At 42.7% G+C, this 26172-nt stretch overlaps 1 protein-coding gene across 1 annotated transcript in view; it reads left to right on the top strand.

Moving 5' to 3' along the window:
- Positions 1–26172, top strand: part of ASAP1 (ArfGAP with SH3 domain, ankyrin repeat and PH domain 1) — a 273045-nt gene that overhangs the window by 109078 nt on the left and 137795 nt on the right. Inside the window, exon 3 of the mRNA XM_059995202.1 lies at positions 17093–17165. Within this exon, the coding sequence (XP_059851185.1) occupies positions 17093–17165 (73 nt within the window). The remainder of the gene's footprint in view (positions 1–17092; positions 17166–26172) is intronic.

The raw sequence follows: 26172 nt of genomic DNA, 5'->3' as shown, positions 1-26172 counted from the left end.
ATTAATTGGACTAGTTGGGCATAGCTTTGGGGAAACGCTGATCTAAGTGAACAGTTCTCAGATTTGAGGATATTCTGAATATGTGAAAGTTCTAAACCCTTGTGCGTTTTCACCTTCAGCCGTCAGAGGAGAGCTCGTGGAATGAGACACTCCTTCAAAGTCGGGCTGTGTGATGAAACAGTAGCCGAGTTGGACTTAATTGTTGTGGTTTGACGGGGACTGGGTTGGACCACTCGTGAGTTCATAGTGGGCCTCGTCATTGGATAATGAGGGCACTGTGTGTTCACTTTTGAGAAGTGGAGTCATTTGGAGGATCTCTGGGGTATCTAGATAGTAAAACGTCACTCAACATTCTACTAAGCGTCATGATAGCAGCCAGAATGCATTTAAAGTGAGGGGAAGCTTTCCTTGAGGGTGTGCGTTACAGTAACTGCACTGGGCTCACTCAGGCTCCCCAAGAAATGGCCATTGAACATGTTACTTTACTGAACCGTCAGTATGGACACTTGGAAAACACCTAACTTAGTTTTTATAAAATTATTGATTATAAGCTGATGGCTTTCTTAGAGCTTTTGTACTCCAGTTTCTTCTTTTTTTTTAATGTTGGTATTCGAAGTGGAAACCAATTCTTAGTGTGTCCCTTTAATTTTACTCCCAGCAGTGTAGTAAAGAATCACTCGAAGGGAATTTGTCCCCTGCCTTTGCAGTATAACTCAATCCACAAAATGTAATTTAGTAAAAGCTTTTATATGTATTTATCAGTGAGACTGAGTTTTCTTTATCGTTCCTGGCTCCATGCTATATTTTTTTCTTAATCATTTTCTAAAATTTACTACATGCTTCGCTTCTAGGTAAATATTGATACATTTTTGTCTTGGCATACTTACCCCAGATGTCATACTACAGAGGAGCATTGATGTTTAAAAACATTTTGTATCTAGCTACCTAATAAACGTGATTGGAGTAATCCGTCACGATCCCTGAGGTCAGGGACCATCTCTGTATTCCTTGACTCTGGGATATTGTTCCCACCAGATAATTGTCAAACGAATGAATTCATAGAGTGGAGATTGAAGTTGCTTTCCAAATACTCTGTAGATGCAGCCCCATTTCAAGCAAGCTCTGTCTGAATGTAGGAGGGTGTCATTTACGTTACAAAAGAACTCTTTCTGATAAAGCAACAACAAAACTTGATGCCTGTTGAGGAGAGCATTTCTGAAATGTTAATATGTGCATCTTTGAGGGAATAAGGTTTAATTTCAGAGGTTTGATTTATGGAAAATTTCTTCAGCTCCTGTAAACAGGAAGATTTATCTTTATGGAAACAGCACCCAGTGGAGCATGATACTCATTTGTGCTGCAGAGCAGACTCTGGTACTTCATCCTTGTTTTCCTCAAGTAATATTGAATCAGTGGGTCCTGGGGTCTGTGAGCATTCTCCTGATAATAAGACATCTGTGTGAATTGGCTGTGCTGAGAGAGCTTTATTTGAAAGGGTGCCTGTAAGGGACGGCTCTGGGAGGGGGGTTAGAATGAGGAGTGTTCCACATTAGCCGATGCACCCTTTTAAGATGCCTACAACTTTGAGTTAACCACTCTCCTAAATCGCACTCAGCAGTAATTTGCAAGAGGATTAGTTAGATCTTTGTGACGTTTCTGGTATGTGACAGCATTTTAGAAGTCAAAAACCTTAAAGACCTCTGTTAGTGTTGTTACTTGGGGGCATGTGAATTATACATTAAAAGATATCTGCTGGTATTTCATAAGCATGTTTAAAAACATGTACAACTTAAAATTATCCTTATTAAAAGCAACTTGATTATTTGACAGCCATGCTGCAAAGTAGGTCTTAAATACTTTTATTTACGAAAGTGAAAAAACTGGCCATTAAGTTAGCTTTCAGTAAGAGAAATGTATAGGAGACAGATGACATACCAGAGTGATGGAATGCTGAAGTAGTAATGGCCGTGCTCATGCGGGCAGAATAAGCACACGTGTTTGCAGTATAAAATGAAGTGAAAAAGCAGAATACAGATCGCATGTAACATTGATTAGTTACATAGAGATCACGTAACACGAGCAAAGATGGCAAGTCAAGAAAAAAGAAAATAGTGTTTTCGAGTTGTGGGATTATGGGTGAAGTTTAGAATTTGTATTTTCCATTTGCTCTGTGTTACGTTAAAAACAAAATTTTCTGAAGTTTTTCTTTTGGCCAGTAAAGCATGTTTCCTAAGTGCCTTGTGGTAGGAAGCAGAAGATTAGGGAGAAATATCCACTTTCGTGTGCTTTTAGCAGTGTAGTATCTTCAAAATTACAGAACACCTGTGCACAGAATAATTTTTTTAAATTAAATTCTGATTTGGGAGACTTGAGTTTTGAGACCACATTTATTACCCAAGTGGGCTTAGAGAAAGTCACCTAGTCTCTCTGAGCCTTCATTTCCTCAGAAAGGAAAGATTGTGATAATATTTGGGCAATTGGAAAAATCAGGCGCAAAAAAGCAAAAGTGACAAAAAATATGTATAAGGGAATTTTCTCTTATTTTGAAATTTTGACGCCCTTCCGTGTTCTGAGTTAACATTATTAGATTGGTTGCTGCTACTCGAGAAAAACCCATTGGCATTTCTGGCAACGTCCTTTTAAACATTGGACAGTGCTGTCATCTTCTCTGTATATGCAGACAGCAGACAGCCCCTGGGCCGCACTGTTGTCTTAACTCCACATTTCCCACAGGTCATACTTAAGAGAAGTAAAATCCTAATGTTCATTAACAGAGCAGTGGTTTCCAAGCTTCTGTGCATCTCATTTGTAAAATCTTTTTAAGCATGCATTCCATATGCATATACATGTATATATATCTATACATACTCTTCTGCACCAATATTGTATAATTATTTAACATAAAACAGTACAAACAGGAGTTCTGTTTGTTTTTTTCCCGCATCACAGTGGACTCTCCTGTGTGCATTGTAGAGAGATCACTGATCTCAAGAACTGGTCTGAGTGGAAGGTTATGCCTCTTCCTCTCCGTTTTCTTTTCCTTCTATAGTAGCACCACCAGCCATGTATCAATAAAAATTATTCTTGCTAACTGTATACCTCTTAGGAACCTTAGAAAAAGTAAATCCAAGTACCTGCACTTGCAGATTCTAGCTAACATCTGTTGAGTGCTGCCTCTGACCCAAGCACCGTTCTGAGTATTTCATCTGTGTGGTTACCTTACTTAATCCATGGAACTCTGTGAGATAGATCACTGGTGGGGAAACTGAGGCACAGCTGGATTAAGGACCTGGCCCAGGTCATACAGTTAGTAAGTAGTGGAGCTAGACTTTGACTCCAGGCCGTCTGGCTCCACATTCTATGCTCTTAACCACCATGTTTTCCCAGCATCTAGTCAGCAGTTATGTGATTCTCCACTTTAGATAAAATTGTGTGATGAAGTCTGAATGACTCTAAATCATCAGCAGCGTATTTTGAATCATTGGGTCAAGACATGGACACATGGTTTACTAGGACATTATAGAACCTCAGAACTGGTAGGAATTCAAAAGGCTAAGTAGCTCCGTAGTTTCTAATCCGTTCACCAGTGAAAACTGTTTTGTTATGAGGTAGGTTCCTGATAAATTCTCAGGGTCCTGCAAAGACATGACTCCTTTCCGGTCTAGGTTTTAATTCTTTTAAGAAACTCTCATTATGTTATAACATGGAAAATGGTGCTTTCATGACTATTTTTTTGGTCTTTAAATACCTTGTTGTACCTATAATTATTATTTTCCTAAGAACGGAGCTGAAATTCCTTCAAGATGAAAGAGCCACGGTGCTTGTGGGTGGGTATGCTCCTCCGAACTTTAGAACTACAGCAGAAATTAGAGGTTCACGAGGTAATTGCTGTGATTACAGTTTTCTTTCTGGCCCCAGACAGGAGCTCTTGAAACGCAATATTCTACTAATTTTTTAAATGTACAGTTTGCAAGGCAGCAAGGAAATCACTGAGAATGTGTACTATTTCTCCCTCATTTTCGATGAAAGCATCTTGTTGGACCTCTTGCAGTTGCTGAGGGAAAAGCATGTATTATAAGACACTGTTAAAAGGCTTTAAAAAAAACTTAAGTACTACATCAACCGTATAATATTGCATAAGGAAATTATTTTAGAAGAAAAAAAGTTCCTGATCATAGCAGTCTGAGGTAGCAACAGCTTTTAAAACATCTCTGTGAACCTTTCTAAGCTTTACATTTCTAGATAATTCACATCTTTATAATATCTGTAATTTTACATTGTAAATAATGGAATTTCATAGTATTTGCACATCTCACAAAATAGACCTTCAATAAATGGCTGTCCTTATCCTTTCTAATTGTTACATACATACGTTTGAGTGACCATATAAGCCCTCTTATTCATTTCCTATTTTACTTGGCCATCTCCCTGTTGTTGGTTTTAGGTTATTTCTTGCTTTTTGCACTGTAAAATCTGGTGACGTGTTTTATAGTATCTTTTTTAAATTTATCCTTGAGGGGGTGGTGGTCGTTTGATAGGAATTATCTGGAATAGGATTACTGTGTCGGATGAAAGAGCAGCATGACTTGGAATGCAGTTTGTCCTGTGTATCAGCTGGGACTGTTTCTCTGTGGCCTATCCATTCATTGTTTTTATTACCTTTTTTTCTATTTTTTTAACATCTCTATAAGGACAAAAAGACACTTCAGTATTGTTTTACTTGGAATTTAAAAATTATCGGTGTGATTGAAATTCTTTGCATAGGTTTATTACAGTTTTCAGTTTCTCTGTTAATGTCTTTTGTCCTCAGTCTTCTGGATCATGATAGTAGCGAAATAAGAATTCCACATACTAATAATGTCCTACAGACGTCAACTTTTTTTCCTCTTCTCCTTGTGATTATTTTCCCCTCTTAGTCCTTTTATCTTGTTGTTGTTTTGTTTTTGGTTTTATCTTGGTTTTTGTCTTGGCTCTTTCCTGATAGTATGTCTTGTTGACATGAGGACATCATTAGACCTCTCAACCGATATACATAGTGCATTTTTTGAGGCTTAACTTTGTTAGACTTTTTTAAAATATGGAGTTTTCTACATTGATGTCCCAACAGATATTGTTCCATAGGTGTGCCAAGAAGAAATCCTGATTTTAATCAGTTGTTTCAGTTATTTTCATGGAGAATTGCTGGGTCATAAGGTTAAACATGTTTCTTTAAAATATCCCAGTCTTTGATATTCTAGGGTGCCTTGGGTATCCAAAAGAAAGGTATAGTTAGCATATGGTGTGTTCCAAATTTGTCATGGCCTCTTTTTTCCCCAGAATACTTCCCAGCATCTTAGAAATAGCTTTCTGCAGATTGCAGTATGGGGAAACGCCGCTTGAATCCATTTTGTTGTTCTTTTCACGAGAAACGGTCCTTCGCTTTTAGTAATCACCTTCACGCATGTGTGGAGCTGGAGTTTCTTGATGTTTTCTGTCAGATTAGGCCTGTCTTTCTTTGTAAAAACCATTACTTAACGATGGCCAGATCTGCGGTCCGCAGGTCTGAGGTTTGTGTTGGAGAGTACACAGGCGTTCTAAACTCTACTGAACTGGGGACGTCACCAGTGGCTTATGGCTTGTCTTCCATTAGAACTTCTATCCTCAGGAGCTGGGCAGTTGAGCCACCTATAGAAAGCTTAGTGTGCGGTATACTTAAGCATAATAAGCATAGTAAGAAGTGGGATAAAGCATGTCTTTTATTCGAATGTGGCAGAAAGAACACAGACTTTGGAGTTAGACTTTCCAGGGTGAAAAGCCTGGTTTTGCCATTTCCTAGGTTTTTGGCCCTGGATACTTGGTCTGACTCATTTTCTTCATCTTTAGAAAGGCATTAGTAATGCTTGTTTTACGTGATTGATAAAGTCTTTGAATGCAACATTCAAGGTGAACTTTGCAAAACATTTCTTGGAAGACAGAGGATGCAAAAAAGGGACACAGAAATGACCTGGAATTAGAATCTGAGACCAAACCATGGTTTATCCTTTTAATTGCATAGAGATCTTAAATGTAAGGTCCTTGCCAGCATCAGTTGCTGTTGATACCAATCATGTTACTTTAAAAAAATTAAGGTGTCTTTTCTTTAAAACAAAATCTAGGGCTTCCCTGGTGGCGCAGTAGTTGAGAGTCCGCCTGCCGATGCAGGGGACACGGGTTCGTGCCCCGGTCCAGGAAGATCCCACATGCCGCGGAGCGGCTGGGTCCGTGAGCCATGGCCGCTGAGCCTGCGTGTCCAGAGCCTGTGCTCCGCAACAGGAGAGGCCACAACAGTGAGAGGCCTGCGTACCACAAAAAAAAAACACAAAAAAACAAAATCTCATATGTTAAGGCAGTTGAAGCAGTAGGATATGGTCCCTAGTACTTGAAAATAGTTGGTTTTCAGAAAAATTAGAGCTAGAAGAAGCTGCATGTTGGTCCAGTCTTCCAAATTTACAGGTCAGAAAGCTGGGAACCTGAGAGGTCTGAGGGGTAGGAGTCAGAGTTAGCTGCTAGGTGACGCGGATCCTGCGTGGGGTCCTGCCTGTGCACTGTGAACAGCTGGGTCTCCCGGTCACACACGTGCAGTCCTGGGGCAGGGCTGGGAAGCTGGCTGTACAGCTGGGGAAATGAAGTGAGTACATGTGTAGTATCTTGAAGGATTAATAGCTACCTTTTGTTGGAGATAGAAATGTAAGGGAAAAAGTCATTATGATAAGTGCTCTCACAGCACTACAGGGTGAAGAGTGATTCTTTCTCAGAGGGAAGGGGAAGGTTTAACAGAGATGACAAACTCAGTCTTAAAGGCTGAGCATGCGTTTGTAAGATGGTTAAGACGGTGAAGAAAAGGCAAGAGGCAGAAGTATTTTTGAGAAAGGAGAGAATTGTAGCTATTGGAATTGGCATCTCCAGAGTCACAGAGGCCAGACAGGCGCTTAGTATGTTTGGACACCATGTATCTGGACTACCAGGAATGTAGAGTGAAAGGTGGGAGAGACGCAGGTCGGCATGCTGCAGAAGGGAGTCTGCAGAAGCAATGTCAGGTGAGGCAGAGAGGGCTTTCTGAGTCTCTAGGTCTTAGCGCACGAGAGTGACGCAGTCAGATTCATAGTTTAGAAAGGCTCCTCCGTCTTCCTGGGGCATGATCCAGTCCTGAAGTCAGGCAGGAGCCCCGGGGATGGGTTTAAAAACTGCTGCAGAGGTGGGGTTGGCAGGGTTTCCTGGCCTCTCGGGTCCAGCTGAGTGTCTTGCTGCCATCCGCCCAGGTACTGAGTGGGTGTGCAGGGGGGAGGAGGTTTTTGGAGGAAGCCTTAAATATGGGGTGTGATCCTAGAGGAAGAAGTGGATTGAGCCACAGCGGAAAGACTGAAGAGAAGTTCTGCTTGTGAAATAGGCAGCTGATTGGCTCTTGCTTCCGTTCGCAGCACATCAGCCGGAGTCGTTTTTCTGAAGTTCAGGAGAAATCGCCTCGTTCTTGTAAAACCCCAGCGGCCTCGTCTTTGACTAACCTTTGCCCTCAGAATAAAACCCAGACTCCTTTCCGTGGCCTCTGATCCCTGTGCGATCTGTCACTTTATCCTCCATGTGGCCACGGGCTTTGGCCACCTGACCTCCCTGGTGCCTCTGAACACCAAGCCTCTCTCCTTTCAGAAACGTTGGTGTGCACCCCGTTGTTTCCTGTCTTTCCCCCCTTGAGGAGGAGAACTGTCCAGTCTTTTGCCCAGCGGCCCCACATCTAGTGTGGACCTTGGCCTGTGGAGGAGCGCGTATCTGTGGATGGATGTGCCCCATCTCTGGATGTTCCTCTCTGTGACTCTCACATTGCTCAGCAGGGACGAAAGTGACCTCTCTGTGGACCACAGCCGGCTTAGAAGTACCCAGTGGAGAAGCCCACTCTTTTTAAAGTGAGCTCCTGTTTGCTTGGCTGACCCCAAGGAGAAGCCCACCAGTTCTTCTCGAGGGTTTTCCTACCAGTCACCCTCAGTGGTGATCTTCAGTCACTGATGTTTTAAGGCGCACCTAGAAGCTTTCACGAGCCTGTGCATCTCCATGTGCTGTTGTGATTAGTTACTGACCTTACACCTGTTTTCTGAGGGGGGCTGCACATGCCAGCCGTCAGTGTGAGGGAGAATCACACCCAGCGTCCAGTCTGGCTCTCCGTGAAGTCCATGAAGACTGCGCTGCAGTTGCCCGGGTGCAGCTGAAGCCGAGTGGAGCCCCTCTCTGTGGATTCGACTCACTGCTGCCACGCCGAGCACAGGGGTTGGTTAGCAGATGGACCCACGTGCAGTGGCTGGTGGGCAGTTCAGGTGGCACGGCCCCTGAGAGCTGCAGGATGACCTCCTCCCACTTGGCTTTTGTCCCCTCCCCCTCCTTAAAGCGCAGCTTTGGGTCCTCAAGCAAAGTGCTGATTTCAGTTGCTCTTGGGCTTCCTCACAGAGAACCCCTAGATCGGGAAGGGAAGTTGTTTTTGAAGTTGTTTGTCTCATGGCCTGATTAGCGAATCCTTGGCTGATTTTGTCTTTTAAAGGTACCTCCATCCTCTGCACCCCACTGTGTCAGGTCAGCAGGTTGGTGAGCACGATGCTTATGAATACAGGTTGAAGGTCAGGAAGACCTGGGCTTGAGTCTTGGCTCTGTCTCTGAGCAGCTGCAGGATCCAGGGCGGCCCTGAGCTTCAGTCTCCTTCTCTGTAAGATACGGGTAACAGAAACGTCCTTATAGGTCACTGCGAGGATTAAATAAGGTAATCTGTATGAAACACGTTTCTGTTATTTTTATCCTCCTCCCAGCATCATCAATGTGAGGGCAAAGGGAGGTGAGAATGGGCCAGTATACGGCTCTAAGGACAGTTAGAGGGGAAGGAGGAGAGAAGGGAACACTGTCTGCGCCGGTATCTGGTGAGGAGGGCATGGGTGTCACAGGATGGCTCACTTGAGCAGGCCCCACGGAGCCAGTAGGAAGTGATACAAGGTCTCCCTGGCCTCAGCCCGAGCTCTTAACAGAGGCGTCCACTTCTCGACGTGGCGCCTGGCTCCACAGCCAGGCCCTGCTGCTTCCAGGGCCGGGATGCACACCAGAGGCAAAGGCTAACAAGGGGTGGTTGAATGCTGGGATGTCAGTGACCCCGTGGGACTGGGGGGCCCCTGTAGGAGCAGTGCCAGACCGTGTGGGACCAGCAAGGACTCTAGCCGTTAGAGATGGAGCTTCACAGAGAGAAGCAAGACTGGGCTTGGTTACAAAATGTGTGAGGTGGCTGTGCTTTGTGATGGCAGGTTTGGCTTTAAGGGTCTTCAAGGGGACCGACCCGTTCCACTTGCCCGGTCCACACTGCTCGTCCCGACATCAGTGCAAGAATCGGAAAGGTTTAGCAAAAAGTCTTGAATATGGCAGTGAGGGATTGTAGGGAACGCTTAAGTGTTGAAAATAAATAATTCATGAGAAATAAACAGCATTCTGTGAGTTCCAGTGCTGTCCTTTACACCTTTAATTCTAGATGCCTTCAACATAGAGGCAGATTCATTTGGCTCGCATTTATCGAGCCACCACTCTGGGCCTAGCATAGTCCATGCTCTCAAGATGTGTACACATCTAAGGGGTAACTTATGCCTACACAGGGAAGGGGACTTTTATGAGTCACAGTTCTATGCAGTATCTTTTCTTTGGCTTGGAAAGTTGGTAGGTTGGTGGTGGTTTCTTGCATGGAATAGGTCCTTAGAATCATTCAGGAAGTATTGCTGAAAGTGGTACATTGAATCTTTGCTGCAGATCTGAACTGTGAAGTGACTTACCAAGTGGGGCCCAAACCCTGAGTAGTTAGCACCTGCAGATCTTTGCTGCCTGTGGGTCAAATTCCCCCTCATGCAGCCATTCAGCTACGGGGAGCTACAGGGGGAGCTACAGGTGGAGTAGAGGACATTGAAAGTTTCTGATTGATATCAGAGAATATAGGAAGAATCTGAATCTTAAGGACACTTATAATAGTCTAAAATAGCACAGATAAAGAGCTTAGAACCTGTTTCTGTGGATGACCTGTCAACTTTCCATTTTTTGGCTGCATTATGCAAATCAGATTTTATTTTAGGTTGATCATTTCCCCTTGCGTAGCAGCCTCATCCAACTGTTAATCTTGAAACTAACAAACAATAACCTCTTTGCTTCTTCCTTTCATACGAGCTGCTGTTGCCATGTCCTGCTTCCTGCTTGCAGGTATTCTGTGCTGCTGCTGACGTTGTAGAGCTTACACACAGGATGCTTCTCAGTGCCCCATACTTCCATTCCTCAGATGAATAGGGGCTGTGCTTCCAGCATTTGAGCTGAACGCTGGAAAAGAGAGAGAGAGAGAGAGAGAGAGAGAGAGAGAGAGCGAGCACACACAGCAGGCCAGGCCCCTCTAGATCTGGGGAAGAGTTTTGAGAAGAGGATTTCAGCAGAAACGTTAGCAGTTGCAGAAGCTCTCAGGTGGATGCCAGCTTGTGGGTGCAGAAAGACTGCGGCTGTGGCTTAGATATGAGGAGTGGAGAGTGTGGCAACAGAAGTCAGAGGGCTGGATCACATAGGGCCTGGCTGGCAGTAATGAGGACCTGGGTTTTATTCTAAGAACAGTGGATTCTTGTTCATCCTTCCGTGTGTGTGTGTGTGTGTGTGTGCGCGCACGCGTGTGTGTGTGCGTGTGTGTGTGTGTGTTCATTCAGTTCTTACTTAGCATCTTCTGTGTGAAGAAAGAAACAAACGTATTATCCTTGGAGAACTTTTAGTTGACTGAGTAGGGGAAGAGGCACAGGTACTAAACCCCTAAAATACAAGGTAAAGAGCGGAATGATTTGGGAAGTGTGGCTAAAAACCCCAGGGTAGCGAGGATTAATATTTTTTGAATAACTTCCTTCATCAATCTTACCAAAAGCAGTACCAAACTTCCCACGGATCCCAGTGAAGGGTTTTGTTGTTGTCGTTTTGCTGTAGCAGGTAGAAGTGGGGGACACGCAGCTGGGGAAGCAAAGGCACATGCAGTATGGATTTTCACACTTAGGCCAGTGCCTGGCCCAGAGTAGGGTCCACTATGTGCCAGGCACAGATAATGGATGAATAAGTGAGCAAATGTTATAAAAACCCAAGTTTGATCCTCAGAACAGAAACTCACTTGCATGGATTGCCTGAACCCTCCTCTTTTTTGAGGAAATAGCAAGGTCACTCTCCCTTCTGGCTCCTTTATTCACAGTGCCCTTCATTATCCCTAGGATCACTCTCTGGGCTCATAACCTGATTCCCATCACAATTATACACATAGATTCTAGTATATGGGTCTTGTGATGGATAACTAACGTATTGATTTGGCTGTGAGGCCGCATGAGAGCTTGTATCACTGTTTCGTCCTCAGCGAGTTTATGAGAATGTTAATTAGGCATCGCTCTCCTCTCGGAAAGGTAGAGGGATTGCTCAACAAGCTGGAGGCTGAAGCAGTCAGGCTGTGAACCCGAATTAGGCCAATGTAGTCTTCCCTTGGCTGCCCTATTACAGGAATTACACAGAGGAAGAGCATTCGCTTTGTGGTGATTATGGGACAAATGCTTCTGTTGAAGTGCATTTTTGAAATTACCTCTCTGAATATGACTATTAAAATAATAAAAATGGAAACACTCCTTTTTCTCCCCCAAGTAAGTAAAAATTCTTTTCATCGAAGAAATCACTTTGCTCGTAGGAGCGCTTGGTTCAGAGATGCTTTGCTGTCACCGCTGCGAATGTTTCAGGAATCTCTGTCTTGGAAGCGCCTTCAGAGGCGAGGGTAATGATGCTGGCAGGTTTTGAGCACCTGCTCTGTGCGAGGCTTTGTGCCAGCCACATCCAGGTGCATAATCTACTTAATGCTCAGCATCCCTGGAAGGTGGGAGGTGTCTACCCGGCCATGTCTGTAAGAAATTCTATGCTATTCTTTTATTGTTATCCACTGTTTCCTTTCTCTGTAGGTATACTCATAAGATTTAGCGCCAAAGACTCGTGCTTATTTTCAAAAATCACATCTACCTAAAATAAGACACATTTTTCCCATTTGAGTATATTGAAAAGAAGGTACCTAGCCTTAGAAAGTAATTCTGAAATAGAAAATCTGAATATTAACAGCCGTATTGCCACTGCTCATTTAACGTAGGTGTACTATATTCTAATAAAATTTTTTTAAGGAAGTTGCCAGAATAACTATTCTATGGTACAAAACTAACTTCAAATGTGTAAGTTCTGTCTGTCTTGTTAAACCATTACTCGTGGTACTGTGTGGTCATATGCCTCATACATGTGTCACACACACATTTATTTAACACATACGTTTAAACTTTGGCTGTTCAGCACAATCAGGGGAGGAATTACGGAGGGCCGTGGTTTCTGACTTCAGGACTTTATTCAGCCATCTGCAAGACAAGGCTTGCATTGCATCCTTTCCTATTTGGGGAGCTGAGAATACTGAGAATTCATTTCTTCATCGTTTGTTACTTCATTTCATAAACGTTTTTTGAACATCTGCCATCTGCCAAGCACCGGGAACGGGAATTCAGCCATGAACAGGTTTTGCAGGGCCCCTGTCTCCATAGAGCTTTCATTCTTCCAGTGGAGGGAGATGAATACCATTATGGTAAACAGGTCATGAACAGGATCATCTCGGGGGGTGTAGTGCTCTGGAATATCTAGTGTGAGGTATACGAGAGAGTGACTGGGAAGCAGGAGGGTGTGCTGCTTTAGGTTGACCATAAAAGGCCTTTCGGAGGAAGGGGCTTTTATTCTGAGGCCTGGGTAAGAAGCAAGAGCCCATCATCTGAAGAGGTTAGGGACGAACGTTCCAGGCAGAGGGATCAGCTAGTGCAGATGCCCTGTGCTTGACACAGGCGTGGCTGGATGCCTGTGCATCTCTGAGAACATGTGTTGTTTGCACGCCGCTGTGACCCAGGGATGCTGCTCGGCCTGGAGTGGGACGAAAGGTTCCACGTCCTACCCTGAACGGCCTCTGATTCTTAAGGAGTTTTTGCATTCTTATGTCCGGTTTGTATAATCTTTCTGAATCCTCTGGTGGCCAGCTTCTGTTGGTGCGGTTTCTCCAGCAATCTCTCTCTAATTTGCAGTACCCTGTGTCTTCTCTGTGTATTCAGACGCCCAAGCTTGTTAGGACTGTGCATGAAACAAAAGTAATGTGTCTCCATATAAAGATAGGAAGTGCTTTTCTAGATTAAGGGCCCTGCTCTTTAGTAATGCAGAGAAGGGGAAGTTGCCGTGTCGCAAAGTTCTAGGTGGGGGAGGTGTTCGACTGTTAGAGATGAGCATATTCTCCTGTCGTGGCTCATTCATCCTCCTTCCCCTCCGTCTCTCCTCTCACAAACGCATACGCTTCTGAGTTGTTCACCTTCAGATGCATGCTTAGAAACACAGGCACATATTTTAACAACTTTTAACGGGTTGAGAGGTAGGATAATTTTGTAGCCCATGCATCCGCCACTTTTCTCTTAGCTTTATGTAGTTTCACATATAGGACATTTCAAAAGATGTCACTGCAGGTGTTGCTTGTCTGGCTGTCCAGAGAATGGCGCTCTGTAGCCTATTTAGACATGTTCTTTCTGGAGGGAGCGTTGTTTGATTGAAGGACAGTGTTCCCTGGCTCTCTTAAACACAGAGTTCTTAAAACTGCATTTTACTCAGCTGCTTTTTGCCCGTGGCCAAATAGTAGAGTGTAAAAAGAGAAGTGTCACACGGACATAATGGTGGCTGTAGCTGTCTAATGTGGATGTCATTAATAACCTTTAGAAGTAAGTACCTGAACCTTACATCCTGTTAGTTCTATAGACAGGTTGGTAAAAATTCAACATATATTTCTGAGACTTTGCCTCCTGCAAAAAGGAAGCAGATAACTGATCTCATAAAATGTTACGGCTGAAATCTTTTCCAGCCCTTTGCTCATCTGGAGTCGTTGACTCTAACTGTGCGTGGGCATTAAAGCCCACTCGTTAGTTTCTCTACCAGTAGTGGAATCATCCTTCAGTGGTCATCACTCCCCAAAGCTGAGCTGATAGGTTATTTTCTTCCAGAAGGAGATCCTTTTTCCTTTCTCGAAAATTATTAAAAAATCGTAAGATCTAGGAGAAACATGAGCGTGCCTTCTGCGATGGATTTTTAGGTGGCTTGTTTGGAAAAGCATAAGCTGGTTCTTCTCTTACCTGATGTGTGACAACTGGCAGGTTGTTTCACTTCCCTAAAGCCCAGGGGTTTTCATCAGAAAAAAAGATGGCAGAAATATGTATATAAAAAATAAATGGTGGCTGTTACTAGAATTATTTTTAAAAATATCCTTACCACAAAAGCGGTTCAGCAAAGGATAAACCCTTTGGATCCCATCTCTTAAAATGAGTGCCTATTTGCACTTATTTGCATTACTGTCTTTCCCTCCCAGTCTCCTAGCAACCTAAATGTCTTGTAGTTTCTTAACACAGATTTGCCTCTGAAAACTCGTGGATATTGCCTTCTTAAGATGAGGCTGCTTTTAGTTTCAGTTCTTCACAGATACCATTGGAATACAGAACTGGGTAGTGATTTGGAGGTGGAGTTTTACTGTGAAGAACTGGGTTCAAATTCCTACTCTGTCACCTGGGCAGGTTACACTTTCTAAGCCTCTGTTTCCTCATCTATAAAATGAATCCAGTAATAGTACTTATTTCATAGGGTTTTTGTAAGAATTAAGTGAAATAATCTATGTAGATCTCAGCATCTTTATGACTAAGCATTTATTAAAATGTTAGTTATCTTCCTTCTGTCCTCTGATGTACAGACCTCAGATCTTTGAAATTACTCAAACTTTGTCTCTTCCTCTGGAGCTGTGTCGTAAAACATTGTGTCCTTAAATGTGATATGCAGTATCACTGGCATTAGATGAGGTGATTTGAGGTAGTGAACAGACGAGCATTTTATGTAGTTAGAGGCACATAGTCATTTTTAGGGTATCTTCTATTAACGTTGAGTGAGCCAGCTCTTTAGAGTGTATTTAAATTTTTTTAAAAGATGTGAAACGAATTTAAAGAAAAATGTTAATTAAAAAGAAGTGCAGATGGGACGTGGCTGTGAAAAAAGTTGTGGAAGTGGAAAGTGAGTGATGGGCAAGGTAGAAATAGCGTTAACCCACAGTCTGCAAAGCGCTGGTTTTTATCCCAGCATCCCATTAGATTTGGGATTCGGGAGACATTAGTGTAAAATGTGATTTTAGCACTTTCTGGCTTTGTGACTTTGAGCAAGTTAGTAAATATTTCCCTCCCTCCCTCCCTCCTTTCCTACAGATATTTATTGAAGGCCTATCACATTTCCTTAGCTGAAAAATATAGAGCTACTTCACAGGATTTTTGTAAAGATGTAACTCAAAGAGATAAGATATCTATTTGGTACATCTTCTCTACAAGCTTATGCCTGGTGTAGTAAGTGCTCAGTAAACTTTAGTTCTTGTGTCACTTAGGACTTGTGGTTGCAAGTGATAGAATCCCAACTTCAACTAGCTTCTGACAAAAGGAATTTATTGTCTCACATACGTACTCAGTCTACAGGAAGGTTGGCAGTGATATAGACTTGGGGACAGCTGGGAGCAAGGACTCAGTTGCCACCAGCACCCCTTCCACCTCTTGTTTCTGGTGCTTCGTCTCTGTTAACATCATCCTGTCTGGCCAGATTCTTCCACACAGCTAGAAACAGAACCCCTGGTGGCCCCCAGGCTCGCATCATCGGAAAGGGGCTGCATGTTATGATCCCGGTTCCCAAGCTCAGAAATCCTAGGCAAGACTGAGCCCAGCATGGGCCCTGCTCACCTGGCCAGTCATGGGTGCTCAGAGAGCAGGAGCCAAAGGAAAGGGGCAGCACCCAGTGAACCCCATGTTTAGAGTGGCAGGAAAGCCCGTTTTGCAGAAGGGGAATAACAGATGCCTGCTGCCATCACCTTGCCCCCTGCAGCTCCCCCCGTACCCTGCAGAGAGCAAGTACTTACCCTCCGTGGGCTTCCATTCGCTCACCTGAAGTCTTGAGGTTTAGATGATGTAAAGGCTGTGAGTGCACATTGAATGTTTTTAAACTTTATTATACAAGTTTATTTTTATTGCTGCTATTGCTCCTGCCCTCCAAATCTTGACCCACCCTCCAGGGGTTCCCAGACTGTGAATGGACCGTAGACCTTGGGAAAGCAGAGAGGGGCTTGAATTTATTCTAAGAAGTTAGGTCAGCGTGCCATGAGTATGTCTACATTGACTTGTTTTTGAAGTGTAATACACACATACAAAAGGGTACATATCCTAAGTGTGTGGTTTGATGGATTTTCACAAACGAAACCCAGTTGTGTATCCAGCACCTGGGTCAAGAATCAGGAGTGACAGTCCCCCAGAAACAGCCCCCTCACCCCTGCCTTGTAGATCACTGGAGATGTGTTGATTCATCACCTAAGAAGTCATGTACAAGCATTACCTGCATCATGGTAGCATTTCTCATGTTGTGCTCTTTTAATAAGCAGAATGTTTTAAATACACGCGGCATGTCATTAAAAAAAAATTTTTTTTTAACTAAAAGGAATCCTCAAGTTTAAAAGCTTGAGAAGCTCTTCGGGGTCACTCTTGCTTATCACACTCCCTTAAATGTTTTCTTTCTGGCTGAAATTACCATTAGGTGGTAAGATGTGTTTTGTTCCCTGGGAAGGTGTCATCCATGTCATATGTTGGCCTTTCTCCCTTCCCAGGTTGTAAACTCTCCGAGTGAAAGAATCAGATCTTAGGTATCTTATATTTTCTTTCCTGTGCATAGCTTAGCACGGTTACCGACTGACTACCAGCTTATCCATTTCACCCAGTGTTGAGCTTGTGGAATGACCGTATTTATCCCCAAAATATAACTACTCAAATCCTGGGCGCACTTCGTGTCTCTGAAGGGGTTCATTGTTGATAAATATACCAGTTCGCTGTTGCTGCAGTGCTCAGCACAACAAATGCAGTTATGAATGAGATTTTCTTTAGTTCCTTTTTTTTTTTTTTTTAACTTACCAAGTTTTCCAACATCTTTTTCCCCCCCCATTTTTCTCTTCTAGGCTCTAGACCAAGATAGAACAGCCTTACAGAAAGTTAAGAAGTCTGTAAAAGCAATATATAATTCCGGTCAAGGTAAGTACTTACCAACACAGATAACACCAATTACGTGTATTGTCTGCAGTTTTTTGTTATTTGTTAAATGCTAAGTTTCTGGAAGACTTGATACAAATGGAAAAACAAGTAAGTCAAAGAAATCCAGTTTTTCTCTTTTTTTCTGTCTCTCCTTTCAGTCCAAACCTGTTACTGCTTCCCAAGTAAAAAAGGAAAAACATTAGTTGCAATGGGTTTTATTACACAGTGAAAAACTTCAGTAGAGTTATAGGTAATTTTGCCACAAGTGACATAGGAGATATGTAAAATTCTCTTTGTGTGGTTGGTCAGACTGTAATTCGGTGGCCTCAGTTAAACACATGAGGATCTTCTCCATCGGAAGTGTACCTGTACACATTTGAAAATCCGTATTGGTGACAGGCGTGGGGTGAAAGTTAGGGGACACATGAGGACGAGGCTAAAGGGAGAGACCTAGACAGACCTGCCAACTCGAGTCTTTGCATCTGGCTCAGGGCAGGCCAGGTAACCTGTGTCACCAAATGTTTTAGCTTTGGTCAGAGACTTTGTCGTCTTGGAGAGAAAAGTATGTTGTCAGTGGATAAGAAGAAATAAACCGAATTAAGATAAACAGTAGGTAACCACAAGAAATGGTAGGTTCCAGCGCCCCAGGGAGGGAGAGGCCTGCAAACATAAAATGAGTTTCAAGGTCTCTGACTCACATCTTTTGTTATTGGTATTGCAATACCAGCTCGCTCTCCCAGAGGCCAGGTCTCTAAGAGATCAGTTGTCTGTAACAGAACACCTGGGAAGGGAAGGCAGCGGGGTACAATGGAAAGGGCATGCTCTGAGGTTGTATGCTTGTGGGTGTGCACCCTTTCTCTCCCTCTAACCAGCAGCGTGACCTTGAGCTGGTTACTTCACTTTTTTGAACCTCCATCTTCTCTCTAAAACGGGGATCGAATATTACTCATCCATAAAAAGAAATGTAATTGAGTTACTTGTAGTGAGGTGGATGGACCTAGAGTCTGTCATACAGAGTGAAGTAAGTCAGAAAGAGAAAAACAAATACCGTATGCTAACACATATATATGGAATCTAAGGGGAAAAAAAAGGTCATGAAGAACCTAGGGGTAAGACGGGAATCTTTATTCAGACCTACTAGAGAATGGACTTGAGGATACGGGGAGGGGGAAGGGTGAGCTGTGACAAAGCGAGAGAGTGGCGTGGACATATACACACTACCAAACGTAAGGTAGATAGCTAGTGGGAAGCGGCCGCATAGCACAAGGAGACCAGCTCGGTGCTTTGTGACCACCTAGAGGGGTGGGATAGGGAGGGTAGGAGATGCAAGAGGGAGGAGATACGGGGATACTTTGTTATAAAGCAGAAACTAACATACCCTTGTAAAGCAATTATACTCCAATAAAGATGTTAAAATAAATAAATAAATAAAAAGTAAAACGGGGATCGTGAGATTCCAGGGCTGTTGAAGGGATTTAAGTCGCTAATATCTGTAAACGTTTTACCACCCATGGCAGTTCAGTAAATGCAATACATTAATATGTTTTATATTTTATTTACATTTATACTCCTGTGATAAAATCATAGGGTATTTCCTGGTCCTCCTCCGCTTGTCAGAGCTGGGAATCAGTTGTCTCTTGTCTTCATTAAAGCCCCAGGCTTAGGGCACTCTGTAATCCTAATTAACACATTTTGTACCCTGGTTCCTGGAGACGTGTCTCTAATTTCTTTATATCCAATAAAACACTAACTTCTAATCAAGGTAGGTAAATGATATTTGTCTGGTTATGTAGTGACCAAATGGTGCTTTAAGTCTTGGCCTAGATTATACACCTAACTTACAACCTATGTCTTAGCTTCCTTCTAATGAACTACGATGAGGTGGTAGCCCTTAACAGGGGATGTGAGTGGGTTAAATAACTGGAAGATGGCACAAGGGGCTTCTGAGGTGCTGGTATCGTTCTGTTTCTTAATTTGGAGGGTGTTACATAGGTACGTCTATTTCTTGATAATTCATCGAATGCTACGCTTAGGATTTACGTACTTCTCTGTATGTATGTGTGTGTGTTATGCTTTATATACAAGTAGGTTCGTTGAAGCATTGACTGTGATTTGGTAAAACAGAAAACGGAGATTTGTTAAATAAACAGTAGTGTATCTATATAATAGAACACTAGACAGACTTTATAAAAAAGGAACTTAGGTGTAGCGTAGATCTAAGTTTAAATCCTAGCTTTGTCACTGCTTGTTAAAGTAAATTATTTAACTTCCCTGAGTCTTGGACTTCCCTGGTGGTCCAGTGCGTAAGACCCCACACTCCCAATGCAGGGGGCCCAGGTTCGATCCCAGGTCGAGGAAGAAGTCCTCATGCTGCATGCAACGAAGATCCCGCGTGCTGCAGCTAAGACCTGGTGCAGCCAAAATAAATAACTAAATAAGTAAGTAAGTAAGTAAATAAGTAAATAATGACTTCCATGAGTCTTAAATTGCCTCACCATAAAATGAGAAAATAATATCTAATTTACAGGGTATCGTATGGACAAAATGAGGGACTATTTAAGGCCCCTGACACACTGCCTGCCACGCAGTACATGCTTCACACATAGTAGATGGGAAAAAATGGCAGGTAGGTCAATAGCATGGGTGCTTTCTCTATATTAATTCAGCCTTTCTGTAAGTAATGTTGGGCCAGTCTGATTTTATAAAGAGCTTAATGAGCCATTATCTGCCTAAGGAGGAAATGTCAGTTCTCCATGATGGTATGGTTTCTGCCTGTGAGTCACAGAGGGAGACTCTGGTTTACAGCTGTGAGGCGCTGCCACATTTACTCTGCCCGGGGCTCCATGTGACTTTCTTACCCAAGTGTCCTTACTCAAGACACATTTCTTGCCTTGGCCTCAATGACCACGTCATTCAGCAGCTCACACAAAGGCTCTTGTACTTGGGGATGTGCTTCTTTAAAGCATTTCCTTGGTCCCAGCTGTCCTGGACGTGGCAGTGGGGAGAGGTTGTCCCTGTGTGTATGTAAGGTGGCGAGTTGAAGGGGGGGTGAGGGCAGAGTTTGGCTGCCGTTTCCTCTCCCAGATGCTACTCTCCTGTGGTTGGGGGGACCGCAGCTGACTGAGCTTTGAATCCCCCCCAAAGGTTTCCCCTTTGAAACCTGGATTCAGGGTTGTTGTGTGTACTTTGCCCTAGGTCTGCGCTAGCCAGTCACACATGGCTTTTTTAATTTAAATTAATTAAAATAAAATTTAAAGTTCAGGCCCTGCATCTCAGTAGCCACATTTTGAGTCCTCGGTGGTCATGTGTGACTGTGGCTACAGCACTGGGGGGTGCAGACACAGGGTGTCTCCGTCATCACAGGAAGTTCTGTGGCTGTAGAGCACACAGCCCGTAGTGTAATTGTTAGCCTGTCTCTCATGCATTAGACCCGTGAGTCTCAATCCTGGCTTTTCATTAAAATCATCTGAAGAGGGAATTTCCTGGTGATCCAGTGGGTAGACTCCACACTTTCACTGCCAAGGGCGCAGGTTCGGTCCCTGGTCGGGGAACTAAGATCCCACAACCTGTGCCATGCAACCTAAAAATAAAGTAATGAAATAAAATCACCTGAAGAGCTCTTAGAATACAAAAACAAGGATTCCCCGGGCCCTCACACTCCAAGAGCAGCTCCAGAGTAGGGTCCAGTAGTGGGATTACAAGAGTGTTACTCCCCAGGTGACTGTAAACGCAGCTAGAGTTGAGGACTGCGTCAGTGGCCTGGGAACTCCTCGAGGAGGGCCGGTTCATCTTTGTATTATTTGGTGAGTTTGCCAACCTAGTTTATTAGCTTAGCAAATATTTATTGAGCACCTATTACATGCTACTGTTCTGGGTGTTGGGTATATTAGACAAATCGGACAGACTCTCTGCCTTTATGATAATTTTACAGTCCTGTGGGAGAGAGAGCTGTTAATCAGACCATCAAGCTGGAAAGTAGCTAGAGTTAGAAACTGGCAAGTACTACGGAGGAAAGCTTGCCGGGTACAAAGAAGAAATCTGATGTAGTTTGAGGAGCGTACTAAGGGGAATGTCTCTGGGGGACGTGACATTCATTGGGTGTTCATGCTGTACTAAGATAAGCCCATCAAGCCTTTGAGGTAAGTCTACCATTATCTCCAGTTTATAGATGATGAAGCCGAAGCATAAAGAGCCAGACTATGTTGTCCAGGATGCGCAGCTAGCAAGGAATGGAAGGAGAGCCTAGCTGACTCCAGCTTTGCTGTTTGCGGCTGCCGTGGACGTGTCTTCTACCTGACACTTGGCCAGGGCTCAACAAGCATGGAATGAATTGCCGCGTATCAGCTGGATGGGTCCCCAGGAAGCTTTCTGTCAGTGGCTGTTAAATATTCACTAGTCATGAATATTCATGAATGAATCCATCACAGGTACCCTCCCAGCATAGGGGCCACAATAGCAGGTATCACTCCTGTGCCCTGGAAGTGTGGGGGTAAACTCAGATCTCAGCGACTGCTGGGGCCTGATAGGGTTTCTGCAGTCACCAATGATTGCAGTATACCCAGGTTTTTGATCAGCCGGTGTGGGCAGCACTGTGATATTTAATTCTTAAAAAATAGCAAGATGAGTAAAACAGTGATGTTGCAGATCTTTCCATGACACATGCTCGGTGGAATCCAGGTCATTCCCGTCCAAGGGCTTTTTGGCCTCTTCCAAAGAAGCCACAAGAGGCTGAACCCTGGTATCTGTTTCCCAGTGTGTTTTCATAATTTTCTTGTTTTCTCACAGTGCTTATGACACAAAACCCGTCTGATGTGCTTTAGAAATTTAAGAAGCATTTCTGTATTTCTAGTTTGAGAATACCAACCACCCACCTCCCCAGAATGATTTGAAAGATGGTGGAGAATGGTGAAAGGTCTTACTCTTAAAATGTATTTATTATTTTTGCACATAAGCTTTGTCAGTATTAATTAGTAAATGATATAATAAGAGAAATTTTATTGGAAAAACAAATTATCTCCCTTCAAGCCCTTTAGTTTGAAATGGCTTTGGGAATTTGTCTCTTTCTCTTACTTGTCCCCACTGTGTATGAGGAGATTTTAAAAAACAGAAAAAAACTGAATTCTGTGAGCTACTTGGATCATGGGGAAATTTTCCAAGCCATTCAGTTTTCCTGTGTTGTTTCTAAGTTTCGAAGTCTTAACAATATTAAACTGTGAAATATATTGTCATTTAGAAAGTTCTTCTTGGTGAATGTGTTCCTTCCCTCCTTCCTCGTCTCTCCCCCTGATATATGTTTAAAACAGCTAGTAGTTTCTTGAACATCGTAGAGGTTTTAAAGTATGTTGCAATTCTTTGGGACTTTTTCTTTCAAAAGAGGGAGCCTAATTCTCTTCGCCTTGAATGTATGCCAGACTTACAACTCTCCTCTAATGAAGAGAGTGTAATAGCAGTGATGCCGTGTGATTTCCAAGGCCAGTTCATAAAAGAGATGGCTTCCACCTAGGTCCCCCCAACCCCTTCATTTGTTTTGGAGGAAGCCAGCCACCATGTTGTGAGGACACTCAAGCAGCCCTGTGGAGAGAGATCTTCCACCCAAAACCACCACTAAAGAGCATCTGCTAGCCCCAAACCTTCAGGTGACTGCAGCCCTAGCTGGCATCTTGCTCTCCGTCTTTGAGTGAGACCTGAGGTCAGAACAGTAGAGGTAGGACTGGCAGTCATAGGATTTCTGCCCCTGCTCGCAGGGGCATGTGTATGCATGTGGTGGGTCCAGTGTAGGTCAGTGTGTGTCTCTAGAGAAAAAAGAGCTTACTGCATCTCAGTGCTGTTGAAAAAGAAAGCGATACACCCTATACGTCTGTAAAATGGAAGAGTCATGTGGTTCATTGTAAGCATGGGGGTACCAAATTTGTTCTTCTATCAAATGACTTAGTTGAGTTGAATTCATTAATGTTTTTGAACAGATATACTATTATTATCTAAACACACACACACGTACACTTTTCCTTGGCAGTAAAGACCCAGGATATTCCTGCTACTGGGGCTTTTTCTATGATTGAAAAAATAATAAATTTTTTTGCACAAATCAAAATGTGTAATTTATTACTATATGTGGCTTCCTTAAAATTTATGCCAAGATATATTTGGAATACATTTTAGCTTATTAGTGACACATGGTGCCCATTAGAAATCTCTGTAACATTGTTAGTCTGAAAGCTTGGATTCTTAAATCCTTTAATTTTAGCGAATACAAAACTGACAGTGGTATGTAATTTGATTACAAGTATATGATATTTCTGAAATACAGCTGGATTGTCATAAATGGTTCCATAACCTTTTCACGTCAGGAAAGGAAGCCCTAGGCTTTCTCACTGCCTTCTCTTTTATTCCCCTTTCATTTTCAGTTAGAATTACGTAGTGAGTGGTTTTACAAGAACATTTGTGTTATTTAAAGCAAAATTGAAGTGTGATGTTCACCCCAAATTTTCATTTTGATAATTTATTTTAAGAAATAGCTCATTGTGTATGATGAAATCTAAGATTTTAAAGGTAAAGTGCTAAATTCATCAGTATACAGGAAGGGAATGTTTTTGCATCCAAGTAATTTCACTTCAGCTACTTTTTTAGTTAACATTTTTTCAAATTTAAAGGTATAGTGTGAAGTGAATTCTAAGTAGAGTTGGTAATTAAGTTTAGAGTCTTAGTTGTAATGGTATTTTTAATCCTGTGGTTTTCAGTGGGGAGAAAAGTTTTCTTAACAAGGATGAATAGAGATAAAATAGATTAGAACTTTAATGGAAAGAATGTCAAGAGGTATACAGAGAACATAGTCTGTGTTTAGAAAATTTTCTCCTTTTTGCTGTTTTCCAAGTTTGTGGATGAAAATCTGATCTTTTTTAAAAAAATTTTTTGAAAAGTGAGCTTGTTATAAATAAGTAAGTAAATAAATAAATAAATCTAAGCCCTAAGAAGTAGAAGGCTTTAGATAGAAATACTGTAAATACTTTTGGTGGTGGTTGTAGTGATTTAAGCAAAGTCTAAACAAATTACTTTGGGCCTTCAAGGCATTTTGCATTCTTGTGGATCCATCATTACTTCTTAAGAGATGAAAACAAATCAAACTGATGGGTTCCTTCAGAATGGTCAAGGAAGGACGCTTTTCCAAAAGGGGGTATACTTATCCAGGAGAGAGTATTACTCCTCAAAAATCCAGAGGGATTTTTTCAACTGCCTTTAGAAAATTGAAGTCTCTTTCCAGAATAATCTTATAACTCCAGGCTCTTTGGGAATCGACAATTTTTGTATTCAAGGCTCAAACACTCTGTGACTTGAAATCAGAGGCTGTCTGGGGTGTGTGTGCGCGTATGTATGCACTTCCTCCGTTTTGCCCGTCTGGAATGAGTGTTCTCACTTTTAAAATGAATTAATATTTTATAATGTTTGCTTGCAATTTATGGGAGCATGCTTCATGAGAAAGTAACTCATTTTAAATGAAATTGGGAGCACTCATTCCACAACCAGTAGTTTGGGGTTTTTTTAAAGCAAAAATAGTCTGTTAAAGGTGACTATAAAAAACATGTTTCTGTACCTTAATGGTCCAATTTTGATAGAAGTAATAAATTATAGCCACCATTTGTTGAGTGCCTACTCTATGCCAGGTGCCTGTTGTCACTTAATCATCTCCACAGTCCTGCATGGAAGACATTATCATCCCCAATTTAGGGGTGAAGGAACCTGGTTTAAATTAACTGACACAGCTAGTAAGCTTAAGTTTAAACCTGGCTTAAATTACTTAAATTACAGCTCGTCAGTAGCTACAAGTTTTGAAACTTAGTTCTTCATGATCCCAAAGCTGCTGAGCCAGAATTGCCGGATTATTAACTGTCAGAGGTGAGTGCGGACCCGGCATGGTGCGGCACTGAGGATACAGTGGGGCTCAAGGCTTGTGGGCACACCGCTCTGGAGTACCTCACATGTGAAGAGAGACAGACGAGTGAAACAAGCAGTAATCCTGTTGCATGAAAGTGCCAGATGGGCCAGTTAGAAAAGGAGCAGTTTTATTACTTCAGATACAAACTAGAGCTGGAATTTAGGATGACCCTGAAAGTATTTCTCCAAGCTCACTCCTATTACTATGTCCTTTGTAATTAGCATGATTTATACATGACAACAGTGCCCTTAAAATAATATATTCTCGGGCTTCCCTGGTGGCGCAGTGGTTGAGAGTCCGCCTGCCGATGCAGGGGACACGGGTTCATGCCCCGGTCCGGGAAGATCCCACGTGCCGCGGAGCGGCTGGGCCCGTGAGCCATGGCCACTGAGCCTGCGCGTCCGGAGCCTGTGCTCCGCAACGGGAGAGGCCACAGCAGTGAGAGGCCCGCGTACCGTAAAAAAAAAAATATATATATATATATATATATATATATATATATATATTCTCTTACATAGGCTGAACATGCCTGCTGCACACCCTCATTAATTTATTGTGGGTTAGTTCAGACAGGTTAGGGATCAAATGCTGATTTAGTCCCTGATTGGTGGCCGGGAACCTGTGGACAGAGAACACTTCAAGCAATTGGTTCTTCATTTCTGAAAATGGAAGGATAGTTTCTACCTCATTGGACTGTTGTGAAGCATAACATGTGTGATTCAGACCCAGTAATGGTGGTGCTGGTGGTTACCTTCATCCTCATCAACTTGAGGCTTTCTGAAATCGTGGGGAGAGATTAGGGACAAACATAGTTTGTCATCTTAGATCCACTACCATGGAGATAAGTGCAAGATGCTTCACCTTGCCCCCCACCCCGCTTCAAGCTTCAGTTTTCTCATTCCTAAAATGGGGCAGTGGTGCCTACTTTGTGAAAATTGGGAAACATATATAAAATATTTAATGTGGTACTGGGACATAGTAATCAGTGATAATTATTATAATTACAGTTAATTGCAAAAAATTAATCAAAACTGGAAAAATTTTTAGCCAGTATTTCTTCAGATTATTTATTTATTC

Source organism: Delphinus delphis, chromosome 17 (assembly GCF_949987515.2).
Source record: "Delphinus delphis chromosome 17, mDelDel1.2, whole genome shotgun sequence".
Taxonomy (NCBI): domain Eukaryota; kingdom Metazoa; phylum Chordata; class Mammalia; order Artiodactyla; family Delphinidae; genus Delphinus; species Delphinus delphis.
Note: the sequence above shows the minus strand (reverse complement) of the source record. Positions and strands in the feature narration are given on the sequence as shown.